This window comes from Oncorhynchus clarkii, chromosome 2 (assembly GCF_045791955.1).
Source record: "Oncorhynchus clarkii lewisi isolate Uvic-CL-2024 chromosome 2, UVic_Ocla_1.0, whole genome shotgun sequence".
NCBI classification, from domain to species: Eukaryota; Metazoa; Chordata; class Actinopteri; order Salmoniformes; family Salmonidae; genus Oncorhynchus; species Oncorhynchus clarkii.
In genome coordinates this window covers 40450631-40464256 of record NC_092148.1, presented here as the reverse complement: position 1 = coordinate 40464256, position 13626 = coordinate 40450631, and the positions used below count along the sequence as shown (strand labels likewise).

Here is a 13626-nt window from a genome sequence, read left to right as displayed (position 1 = left end):
TTCCACCATAATTAGCAAATAAATTCATAAAAATCCTACAATGTGATTTTCTGGATTTCTTTTTCTAATTTTGTCTGTCATAGTTGAAGTGTACCTATGATGAAAATTACAGGCCTCTCTCATCTTTTTAAGTGGGAGAACTTGCACAATTGGTGGCTGACTAAATACTTTTTTGCCCCACTGTATCTATCTATCTATATGATGGGATGTATAGACATTCTGGACAGTATATGTATAGAATATGTAGTGTATCTGAAGAATAAGTAGGATAGAATAATATATGTACAGCAACAGTTAAATAGGATAGGCCTTGACTAGACTACAGTATACACAGTACATATGAAGTGGGTAAAACAGTATATAAACATTATTAAAGTGACCAATGTTCCATTATTAAAAGTGACCAGTGTTACATGTCTATGTACATAGGTAGCAGCCTCTCAGGTATGGCTGAGTAACCGGGTGGTAGCCGGCTAGTGACAGTGACTAAAGTTCAGGGCATTGTAGTGGGTGGAGGCTGGCTAGTGGTGACTAATTAACAGTCTGATGGCCTTGAGATAGAAGCTGTTTTCAGTCCCTCGGAGGAGAGGGTCGTTTAATTTCTTATTGAACAAGTCCAGGTAGTACATCCCTGTTTACTGGGTTTTGATTTTCATCAGTTTGGTCCCAAATAAACATGACCCTGGTAACCCAGTGGGCACATACTATATACACTAAAGAGGGTTGTCTTTATGAGATATTAATGTTGTCGCAAACTAAAAATAACCCCAGTGCCATAACCATGCCGAATGCAGTGGCGATGTATTCCCAAGGATATATGAAAGGTTGTTATAATGAGCCCCGCTATGGTACCCATGTTGAAACAGTCCCTCATCATAAAGTGCTTAATGAAATAACACATACGATGAAATAACACATATGGAATTATGTAGTGTGCAATTGGCATGAGAATTTAATGTTCATTTCTCTACCATAAAGCGCCATCTCGACTACATTTTAGAGTAGCGTTTAGTTTTATTGTCCCCAGCACAAGGTGCATCGTTGTAATGTTTAATCAGCTTCTGATATGCCACACCTGTCAGGTGGATGGATTATCTTGGCAAAGAAGAAATACTCACCAACAGGGATGTAAACAATTTTGTGTCCAAAATTTGAGAGAAATAAGCTTTTTGTGCATATGGAACACTTCTGGGATATTTTATTTCAACTCATGAAACATGGGACCAACACTTTATATCTTGCGTATATATATATATATATATCCTGCGAGGCAGGATAGGGTTAGAGTGTCGGACTAGTAACCGAAAGGTTGCAAGATCGAATCCCCGAGCTGACAAGGTAAAAATCTGTCGTTCTTCCCCTGAACGAGGCAGTTAACCCACTGTTCCTAGGCCATCATTGAAAATAAGAATGTGTTCTTAACTGACTTGCCTAGTTTAATAAAGAATATATATATATATATAGGGTTCACTTGAAAAATATGTAAACCTCAATGTGAGTTCTCTGGTTAAATAAAGGAATTTTTTTACTGAACAAGTCCAGGTAGTCCCTCCCTGTTTCTTAATTTTCATGCTTACTGAACTGTTAGTTTTTTGGTCATCAACACTAATGTTAGTGAATAGTGGCTGTGGCGCTATGTTTACAAACTCTGGGAAGTATGGATCCCAATTTCTCCTAGCCCATGAAATCACGTTCAGTGAAAGGAACCATAGCATAAAACATTGTAATTTAGGTGAGGAATCCCTTTAAGCAGACGTGGTAGATCAGTTATTGGGTCAAAGTTTATGGCAGACTTACAGGACATAATCTTGCTTATGGTTGCCCACTTGAATAGAGTTGAGACATGCTAATCAAATAAGAGACAGACGTCTAAACACCCTAATCTAGCCGCAGTCCATCAGTTAATCTCTTCCTCGGACACGTTAATCAAAACAAGAAACAAATTGGAAATGTCACCTAGCTCAGCGACAGAGCTTATGTTTGGGGAGAATACCAAGTGAATAACCCAAAAAATTGCAAAATAATATGTAAAGAATATAACAAAAAATGTTTTACAACAGATCTAAGAACGAACATAGGCACGGCCCTGTGAAATAGGTTAGTTTAGGGTAACAATTTGGAGACGGGAACTCAAGAGGCACAAACCATTCATCCATTACATTTCGTAAGACATAGAGTGCCTTGTGATGAGCATGTGAAACCTCCTGCCAAACAGATATAGAACAGTGGACAAGGCTCCATACAAATAACTACAGCTCTGTCGTGTCTCCTACATTCTGTCTGTCTATACTCACAAATATAGACAGACAGGGATACTGAGTCACAGCATACTCACATTCAGACAGGTTCAATATGGTCAATACACACATTTTCTTGGGTAAATTCACCATTAAAAACACTTTTAGAAGGGAATCTCACACAACCCACTGCTAGGTGAGAGATGTCTTACCATGGCGTAGTAGTTACTGTTGACCATGATGGGCCCACGACCTCGGAGGTAGATGTACTCTTCCCACCAATCACTGACCTGAGAAAGAGAGAGAGAATGAAGAGAGAGAGAGAGAGACAAAGACAGACAGAGAAAGAGTGAGAGAGAGAGAGAGAGAGAGAGAGAGAGAGAGAGACAGAGCGAAAGAGATATATGAAAAAAAGGGGAAAGATATAGAAAGAAATAAAGCCCTGTGTCATGATGAATACAGTCTGCCCTAGGATAAATAACATTCTATTTATATATATATAGAGATTATTCAGTGAGTCATTACCCTACATTAAACAGCGTTAGAATGTGTATAACCCATATATCAAGGAGGAGGTACAGAGAGACTCACATAGTTGGAGGCCCACCAGGACTTGAGCTTGAGGTACCACTGTAGTCTGGGGCCCAGGTTCTTCTCAAATTCCCCTGCCAGCCCCTCCATCCTCACATACTGCTCGTCATCCATCAACGGACGAGCTGACTCCAAGTACTGGAGGACACACACAGAGAATGGAAGGGTGCAATGATTAAATTCAACCACATCATTATTTCATGTTTTCTGTTGTTTTGTGAGGAGGGTGGTATGGTTGCCAGTTGAACAGTTACTCCCTTTGGCAACACGGTCTCAGGAAAGGGAAGGGAAAGAGGATACCTAGCCAGTTGCACAACTGAATGCATTCAACCAGGACGAGAAGGGAACGATGGCTGGATGCAAAGCCTCTTCTCCTCTCCTCTTTCCACAATCGCCTTTTTGTGTAACCTAACCCTAGTGTCAAGTATCATCCCCATAACGGGCCATAATCATTGCTTTTGCTTGTAAAGCCATAAGAATATTTTAGTATTCTGTTCATTAGTCCACTGTTAATACAATCCCAAAATCAAATTTTCATCATATGCAAAACACATCAACGCAGTTTTTGCTCTATACTGAAAGCGGCCTCGCTTGAAAACTTGACTGCTGACACGCAAAAAAAAAAAGGAATTGTATTAACAGTGGACTAATGAAGAAAATACTAAATTATCGCTTTTGAGTGAACTATCCTTTGAAAGGATGGCGCTTTATTGACATACTGACTGTGGTGCAAAGAGAGCAGTCTTATTGCGTCCTCTGAGTTGTCAGCCTATGGTTACAGATTACTTGATGGAAATTCCTTACACTTATGTGAATCTGTGATTAACAATTTCCCAAAATATCTGACTATCAATTTAGCTTCAGAGTAACAGCAACTCCTCCGAATGCAATGTAGGGGTGTCCTCATAGAGGCCAGTAATCTAAGCAACTGATATGACGTCGCAGGACATGATATCAGAGGATATGAAGTCATCAGAGGATGAACCCACCCTCCTGCAGGTGTCCTTGACCGGGGGGACGGGCAGCCGTGGCAGCGAACTCTGGAAGCTGTACAGCATTGGCTTCCTGCCAGAGAACAACTTGACAAATAACTGTGAGCGACAGCAGAGTAGAAGAGGGGAGGGGTGAAAGGAGTGGAGGGGTAAAGAGTAAAATTAGCCTTTCTGATTTACCTCACAACCTGGATACCATATGTAAGGCAAAGTTCATGAGAACAATCTACAAGAAAAGAGTGGGTTTAAAGGCATAATTTGTGATCTTTACAGCAATTTTTATCAATAAATAATGATGAAAGGCTATATACTAATGAATTCAAAGGTTATACTAATGAATTTGAGACTGGTTACGTTCCTCCAGCCTCATCACTTTTAGTTTTATAGCAAATCAAGTGTTTTTTAAAATTATGGATCTACTCTTTACTACTGCTCTAGCAGAAAACTTTACAATGCATCTCTAGGCATGTGTGGTTTGATGTTAGACTGTTGAGACCAATGCACGTTAGAACACATTTAGCTACAGGAGAAGGAAACAAAGGTTAAAAGGCATGACTAATACGCAGCGGTGTGTTTGGACAGCATAGAAATGACATGATTCATACTCAGAATTGTGTGAAGACACGCTAGCAATTAAAGGGGCACTTCACCACTTTTTAAGCTCATATTCATACAGTACATGTCAAAAGGTTGGACACACCTTCTCATTCAAGGGTTTTTCCTTATTTTTGCAATTTTCTACATTGTAGAATAATAGTGAAGACATCAAAACTATGAAATAACACATAGAGAATCATGTAGTTACCAATAATATATTTTATATTCTTTAAAGTAGCCACCCTTTGCCTTGATGACAGATTTGCACACTCTTGGCATTCTCTCAACCAGCTTCACCTGGAATGATTTCCCAACAGTCCTGTTGGCTGCTTTTCCTTCACTCTGTGGTCCAACTCATCCCAAACCATCTCAATTGGGTTGAAGTCGGGTGAGTGTGGAGGCCAGGTCATCTGATGCAGCACTCCATCACTCTCCTTCTTGGTCAAATAGCCCTTACACAGCCTGTAGGTGTGTTTTGGGTCATTGTCCTGTTGAAAAACAAATTATAGTCCCACTAAGCGCAAACCAGATGGGATGGCGTATCGCTGCAGAATGCTGTGGTAGCCATGCTGGTTAAGTGTGCCTTGAATTCAAAATAAATCACAGACAATGTCACCAGCAAAGCATCCCCACACCATCACACCTCCTCCTCCTCCATGCTTCACGCTGGGAACTACACATGCGGAGATCATCTGTTCACCTACTCTGCATCTCACAAAGACACTGCGGTTGGAACCCAAAATCTAAAATTTGGACTCAAAGGACTGATTTCCACCGTTCTAATGTCCATTGCTCGTGTTTCTTGGCCCAAGCAAGTCTCTTCTTCTTACTGTTGTCCTTTAGTAGTGGCACAAACGCATTAAGAAGGAAAGAAATTCCACAAATTAACTTTTAACAAGTCACACCTGTTAATTGAAATGCATTCCAGGTGACTACCTCATGAAGCTGGTTGAGAGAATGACAAGAGTGTGCAAAGCTGTCATCCTGTGGCAAAGAGTGGCTACTTTGAAGAATCTCAAATATAAAATCAATGTTGATTTGTTTAACCCCTTTTTTGTTACTACATGATTCCATATGTGTTATTTCATTGTGTTGATGTCTTCACTATTATTCCATAAAGTAGAAAATAGTAACAAATAAAGAAAAACACTTGAATGAATAGGTGTGTCAAACATTTTGACAAGTGCTGTATGTAGAAACTTATGGTGCTCGAGATAACTAGTGGTAAAAAGTAGATAAAAAGTGGCAAAGCGGCCTCCCGAGTGGCGCAGCGGTCTACTGCACTTCATCGCAGTACTTGAGGCGTCACTACAGTCCCTGGTTTGATCCCAGGCTGTGTCAGAACCGCCTGTAGCCGGGAGTCCCATCGGGTGGCGCACAATTGGCCCAGCATCGTCCGGGTTAGGGGAGGCCTTTACTTGGCTCATCGCGCTCTAGCGACTCTTTGTGGCAGATTGGCCGCCTGCAAGCTGACCTCGGTCGTGAGTTGAACAGTGTTTCTTCTGCCACATTGGTACAGCTGGCTTCCGGTTTAAGCGGGCTGGTGTTAAGAAGCGCGGTATGGCGGACGCGTGACTCAATCTTCGCCTCTCCTGAGCCCATTGGGGAGTTGCAGCGATGAGACAAGATCAAAAAAGTGGGTAAAATGAAAATATATATTTTTTTTAAAAGCAGAAGCTAGTTGGGTTCTTGATGTGATATATTCTAACAGCAAACCTTCCTAGTTCTCAAGAATCAAAACAAGTAAGACTTAGAAGGAATGTCAACGTTTTAACAAAGGTTTACTGCACAGAGAATCAAAGCTTAGGCCTAGATGGGTTAAAATGGAACATAGTGAAGGTATTTATTTGGTATCTAAGGTACCTACACCTGACTCAAACGTAACTAGACTATTTGTGATGAAACACCTCAACAAGTAACAATTATGTGCCTAGTATAGTTCTGAACATTTCAGACAAACAACAGTTCCAGAGGGCCCATGTGTGCATTGATGACATAGTAACTGTAACTCACTATCCAGAGTCGAGTGCCCCAGGAGACAGATCCGTGGCGGTTGTACATCCAGCCGTGCCACGACAGCAGGCACTTGAGGGCATTCCTCATGATGAAGATGATGGTGACCCACAGGCCTGTGCCCACCAGCACCCCACCCACCACCCGCTGGCTGTCCTCCGACATGTACGGACTGTACAGGTAGAGAGAGAGAGAGAGACATCATTACAGTGTTGTCCTGGTAATCACTATTGCTCATTGAGTATTATATGTTTCTTATTATGTATTTCCGTCAACAAAGATTTAATGTTTCTATAAGCTTTCTTTGCAATATATGTGCTAACATTTTCCATAACAATAAAGCCTTTGAATTTAAAATATATTGAATTGAGACAGGGTCAGAAGCTGCCTGACATGGATACTGGTTCTGTACAACCAGTATCCGTGTTCAGTTGGCATGAAACGGAAGGAAATGGTCAGAAACATAGTGAAACAGGGAGGCACTCCAATAAGAGTTGTCCAATAAGAAATATTCATTTTTGTTACGTGAATTCTAATGAACACAACCTTATATACCCACTAGAGAGAGGGAGAGAGAAAGAGAGTAAAAGAGAGAAAGAGAAATAGAGAGAGAAATGGAGAGAAATAGAGAGAGAAAAATTGAGAAAGAGAGAAGGTCAAATATCAAAGCACTAATGCATGTGATAAATTGTCCTCTGCACGTGACAAGGACACAGGAATTAAAGAGGAGGGGTCATGGAGCCCTGGGTGTGGAACCCTTCACATCCATTGGTTGGAGGGCATTGCTAAGTGAATAGTCTAATTGATGGTCAAAATAAACATGCACCTGCAGACATGACAACATCAGGCAATGAAACCGCCTAAAAATTACCATGTTTCAAATCTGGCCAGAGTGAAAATCTAATTTCAATAATATGATTGATGAAGATGATACATTTTATCTGTAGTGGAATAAATTAGGCTTGAGATCTTGCTTCCCTATAACAGCTAGGTGTTTCATGGGGTAACTGTTGTTGATAAGGAGTTGGAAGGAGATTTTGGCACACAGAATATCTAGATTACCTGCTAAATCCTTTAAAGTTTTACAATAGGCGGTGGGTTATACACAATAAAATGAAATTCACTGAAATCAATCAAAATACCAATCACCGCTAAACCAGGTAACATAATATTTCCAAGGAATCTATCACTATGGGCGCACCATGGGCCCATGTACAGCGTGAATTGTTTTTATATGCATTATAACAAGACAATTTGTAAATGGAATTTTGTCTCAATGCTCAATACTGCCCTGTAGGCCTATCTTTAAGGAGGCTAAGCATCTTATAGATAATTTATTATACTATTGATCAGAACAAGAACAGCAAGACACATACATGCAAGTGTTGAAAAAAAAAATACATAATGTAATGTTGTCAAAATAGATGACACTGAGTATCACGAAAGTTATATCACGGCAAGGAAACAAAAAATGAAGCGGATTGAAGTAAAACAGTCCTAATGTTGAAAACTAACAGTCTTATGCTGTCACCCAAATGTATTTGTTTACTTTCTAAGCTATAGCATAACATCTTTGGTATAAAACAAGTTTTCAAAAGGACCATAGTTAAATCTGCTTCTTGCTTTATTTTTTGTCATGGAAAATCAAGTATTGTGATACTGTACTGTGACAACACTAGCACAATGTTATGCAAACACACATATTAGAGCCTGAAGGAATAAATGTTCAGTGTGTGACTATGGATGTCAGATCTATAGGTGAACCATATCGGGGGTTTAACAATATTTTTTGACCACTGGACTCAACTCTGACACGAGGGAGATGTCACCAACATGGGAGCTGGGTGAGTACATGCACTCTTGGTTGTGAAAATGGTGAGACAGGTGAATATCTCTCTGACACAGTGGTCCCCAACACTACTCCTAGAGAGCGTTTTGGCTAGCTCAGCACTGACTAACACACATGTCTCTTGATGATGAATGAATTTGTTCAATTGTGTGTGTGTGTGTGTTAGAATATATTCAGTGTGTGGACCATGTGGGAAGCAAACACACAAATCTAGTGTTCTAAGCACCATGTTTCAACCAACTGAGCCATCAAGAGCCATAATGCTGGATTCAAATGTAAAAACCTGCACTCCAAATAGCTCTTCAGAACCAGGGTTGGTCGGAAACTACTTCCAACCCATTCCAAAGCTTTCCAGAGAACCATCCCAGAATGAATAGGTCTGTTAATCCATGTCAGTTTAGGTAATGGCATGAAGAGCAGGTGGAGGGAGGCCTGAGTGACCTCCCTCTCTGGTTTAACTCTACTGCTTGTAACACAGTTACTGTGCATCACGTGTCAAACTCATTCCATGGAAGGCCGAGTGTCTGCGGGTATTTTCGCTCCTCCCTTGTACTTGATTGATGAATTAAAATCACTAATTAGTAAGGAACCCCGTTCACCTGGTTGCAGTTATACTAATCTTTCTTGAACAGTGCATAAAAATTAATAAACATATTTATTAATGTATACATAATGCATAATAACACATAGGTGGTTCATAGAGTTCATAGTCCCAGCAGGCAAAAAATGGTTGAAATTACATCATAATAATGTCATTTGAACTAGTTTCCGGTTGTAACAACATAATTTCACCCAGTTTTGACAGCTGGGGTGGTTGAGAAAGTGTTACGCAGAGACATCTGTCCTTGAAAACAGACACAGTGATTTGGATGATGGACAGGGTTATTATTAGATGGTAGTGCCCTACTACTACCATTACCTGATGGGTATGTGGGTGCCCAGTTTGGTGATGAGTCCCAGGGAGGGGTCTAGTTGGGCATATTTAGTGCCCGACATGTAACTCACCACCACCACCAAAAACCCAGACGGGCTGCCTGGGTACACGCCTGTCATGACCCCGTTCTATAGAGGGAAGGAATATAGGCAGGATTAAAAGGGCGGTAGGGTAGGGGAGAACAAAGAGCATTTCATTGGCATAAAATTACATTTACATTGGGGCCGAAGGGAACTACTGTATAAGCATATCCTGGTTAAAAGAAGCCTGGTCCCAGATCTGTTTGTGCTATATGTAGTCAACTATGGTTGTTGTTGGCATGAGGTTTGGCAACAGATCTCGAATCAAGTAAAAATGGGCAACGTAGCGTTGAAGTCAGAGGTTTACATACACCTTAACCAAAAACAAATATAGTTTTTCACAATTCCTGACATTTAATCCCAGTAGAAATTCCCTGTCTTAGTTCAGTAAGGATCAACACTTTATTTTAAGAATGTGAAATGTCTGAATAATAGTAGAGAGAATGATTTATTTCAGATTGTATTTATTTCGTCACATTCTCAGTGGGTCAGAAGTTTACATACACTTAATTAGGATTTGGAAGCATTGCCTTTAATTGTTTAACTTGGGTCTGTTAAGGTTTTCTTGTGTCGAAGGAGAGGAGGACCAAAATGCAGCTTGGTTATCTCGATACATCTTTAATAAAAATAATAACGAACAATACAAACCAATAAACGTAACATGAAAAACCTAAACAGCCCTCTCTGGTGCAAACAAACACAGAGACAGGAACAATCACCCACGAAACACTCAAAGAATATGGCTGCCTAAATATGGTTCCCAATCAGAGACGATAAACACCTGCCTCTGATTGAGAACCACTCTAGGCAAACATAGACTTACCTAGACAACTCTACTATACCACAATCCCATAACCTACAAAAACCCCAAGACAAATCACACCACATAAATAACCCATGTCACACCCTGGCCTGACCAAAAATAATAAAGAAAACACAAAATACTAAGACCAGGGAGTGACAGGGTCAAACATTTCAGGTAGCCTTCCACAAGCTTCCCACAATAAGTTGGGTGAATTTTGGCCCATTCCTCCTGACAGAGCTGGTGTAACTGAGTCAGGTTTGTAGGCCTCCTTGCTCGCACACGCTTTTTCATTTCTGCCCACAAATTTTCTATGGTATTGAAGTCAAGGCATTGTGATGGCCACTCCAGTACCTTGACTTTGTTGTCCTTAAGCCATTTTGCCACAATGTTGGAAGTATGCTTGGAGTCATTGTCCATTTGGAAGACCCATTTGCGACCAAGATTTAACTGATGGCTTGAGATGTTGCTTCAATATATCCACATCCTTTTCCTACCTCATGAAGCCATCTATTTTGTGAAGTGCACCAGTCCCTCCTGCAGCAAAGCACCCCCACAACATGATGCTGCCAGCGGTTGGGATGGTGTTCTTCGGCTTACAAGCCCCCCCTTTTTCCTCCAAACATAACGATGGTCATTATGGCCAAACAGTTCTATATTTGTTTCATCAGACCAGAGGACATTTCTCCAAAAAGTATGATCTTTGTCCTTATGTGCAGTTGCAAACTGTAGTCTGGCTTTTTTATGGCGGTTTTGGAGCAGTGGCTTCTTCCTTGCTGAGCTGCCTATCAGGTTATGTCGATATAGGACTCATTTTACTGTGGATAAAGATACTTCTGTAACTGTTTCCTCCAGCATCTTCACAAGGACCTTTGCTGTAGTTCTGGGATTGATTTGTACTTTTTGCACCAAAGTACATTCATCTCTAGGAGACAGAACGCGTCTCCTTCCTGAGCGGTGTGACGGCTGCGTGGTCCCATGGTGTTTATACTTGCGTACTATTGTTTGTACAGATGAACGGGGTACCTACAGGCGTTTGGAAATTGCTCCCAAGGATGAACCAGACTTGTGGAGGTCTACAAATGTTTTTCTGAGGTCTTGGCTGATTTCTTTTGATTTTCCCATGGTCAAACAAAGAGGCACTGAGTTTGAAGGTAGGCCTTCAAATACATCCACAAGTTCCTCCAATTGACTAAAATTATGTAAATTACCCAGAAGCTACTCAATTACCCAGAAGCTAGACATAATTTTCTGGCATTTTCCAAGCTGTTTTTTTATTTAACTAGGCAAGTCAGTTAAGAACAAATTCTTATTTTCAATGACGGCCTAGGAACAGTGGGTTAACTGCCTGTTCAGGGGCAGAACTTGTCAGCTCGGGGATTTGAACTTGCAACCTTCCGGTTACTAGTCCAACACTCTAACCACTAGGCTACCTTGCCGCCCCACATTCAACTTAGTGTATGTATACTTCTGACCCACTGGAATTGTGATACAGTGAATTATAAGTGAAATAATCTGTCTGTAAACAATTGTTGGAAAAATGACTTGTGTCAAGCACAAAGTTGATGTCCTAACCGGCTTGCCAAAACTATAGTTTGTTAACAAGAAATTTGTGGAGTGGTTGAAAAGTATTAATGATTCCAACGTAAGTGTATGTAAACTTCCGACTTCAACTGTAAATACAATTCAGCATTATCACATTCAACATTACACAGCAAACTTTGTAGGCTGCTATGTAGAGAGTGGGTTTTTAATGACTCAAGAGTGTGCTTTGCAAACGGATAAGGTGAAACGCCCGCATACTGTAAAGAATGGAAACATCCACTAACACTGACGTGTACTTATGTGTGGGCCATTACGGTTCAGTAGTAAGTTGACAAAGATAACTATTGCTGTATCTCAAACTAATAAAGATTCAACTAAGGGTCAGCAAACAGTCAATTTACAGCCTCTTAATGATTTTTTTTTCATACTAGGCCTGTCACTTATTCCTTTCCATTTGTCATGAGGCTGAATTTCTCCCATTACAGTCAGTGACACTCGCAATCAATCATCAAGCAGTTAGTGAGTGAGTGAGTGAGTGAGTGAGTGAGTGAGTGAGTGAGTGATTAATTAGGCCCAGGGCTCCAGGGTGTGACCATTTAGTCGCATTTTACATCCCTTTGACTAGGATGTATGAGTTACATGGTGGCATCAGTGAAGGCTCCAAATTCTAGCTAATCACTTGACTCAAAACTTAAATATTTTTTAAACCGTGACTTGAGCAAACAGTGAAGTGCAATATCCTGATTCTTGCAATGGAAGTGTCTGCCCTGTCTCTTTGCCTGTTTCACTGGCAAGCGAGCCACTCTCACTTCCTCTCGCAGTTAGCCTAGCGATTAAGAGCGTTGGGCCAGCAACTGAAAGGACGCTGGTTCGAATTCCCGAGCCAGCAAGGTTGAAAAATCTGCTGTTCTGCCCTTGAACAAGGCAGTTAACCCCCAACAACTTCTCCCTTGGCACTGATGACGTGGACGTAGATTAAGGCAGCCTTCCAGACCTCCCAGATTCAGAGGGGTTGGGTTAAATGCGGAAGATACATTTTGTTTGAATGCATTCAGTTGTGCAATTGACTAGGTATCCTCTTTCCCCAATATTGATTGCAATGGCCTCCTAGAATGCGGACTTACGGCAAAAAGTCCTTAGGCTTACCTGTTTCCTCTTTTTTCGGGAACAGGTAAGCATAGGGTTGCAAAGGGAGGGTATATTACTGGAAACTTCTGAATTTGACCAGTAAACTACCAGAATTTTGCTAACTTTCAAGTATTTTCTGTAATTTATCAGAAGACGTCTGTCTGGTGGCCCTTTGGGGTACTTCAGATTATCAGAGGTGTCTGTAATTATTGCTTGCCCTCTGTGTGGCCTTATCACATGTACAATATATAAAATAATCAAATATGATTTTAAAATAAAAACTCTAATGACAAAGCTGTATAAAATTATTATTATTATTATTATTATTATTATTATTATTAACCATCAACTTAGAGAATACCATTGGCGTTTAATACAGTATGAGAGTTTCTGCATGAAATATCCTTTATATTATTTATTTTTTACACACTTTTATTTATTTGACTATTTCTTTGTTTTAGCGCCAAACTAGTGGCAGTTGTGAAAAAAGTCAATAGTTGGAAGAGTTGCAGAGTTAATTTCAAATAATGCCATTGTTGATTAGATGCTTTTTTCAGTAATTAGTGTATTTTCTCTTAAACCATATGGTCTATCCAGTAGAAACTCAAGGTCAATATGGACACAGATATCACATTTTTATACTATAGATGAATATATATATTTTTAAGTTATTCAAGTATCAAATACCAAAGTTCCCATAGATTCCATTTTCTTCTCATCTCTCAATATTGAGTGTTATAGCACAATTGTTTTACCGAAGTGGTAGCATATGGCATTGATATACTGTATACGGAACGCAGAAGCGCGCATCTGCCATTCGTGGTGATTGCATAGGCCTATATAGACATCATTGGGTAG

General features: G+C 40.3%; 1 protein-coding gene across 1 annotated transcript in view; it reads right to left on the bottom strand.

Annotated features, from left to right (window-relative positions):
- LOC139367939 (carnitine palmitoyltransferase 1Ab (liver)) overlaps window positions 1-13626 on the bottom strand; it is a 73509-nt gene that overhangs the window by 32736 nt on the left and 27147 nt on the right. The window contains exons 3-7 of the mRNA XM_071106341.1: window positions 9199-9341; window positions 6431-6602; window positions 3818-3919; window positions 2829-2966; window positions 2450-2527 (exon numbers count right to left, since the gene is read on the bottom strand). Coding sequence (XP_070962442.1) covers window positions 2450-2527; window positions 2829-2966; window positions 3818-3919; window positions 6431-6602; window positions 9199-9341 — 633 coding nt within the window. The remainder of the gene's footprint in view (window positions 1-2449; window positions 2528-2828; window positions 2967-3817; window positions 3920-6430; window positions 6603-9198; window positions 9342-13626) is intronic.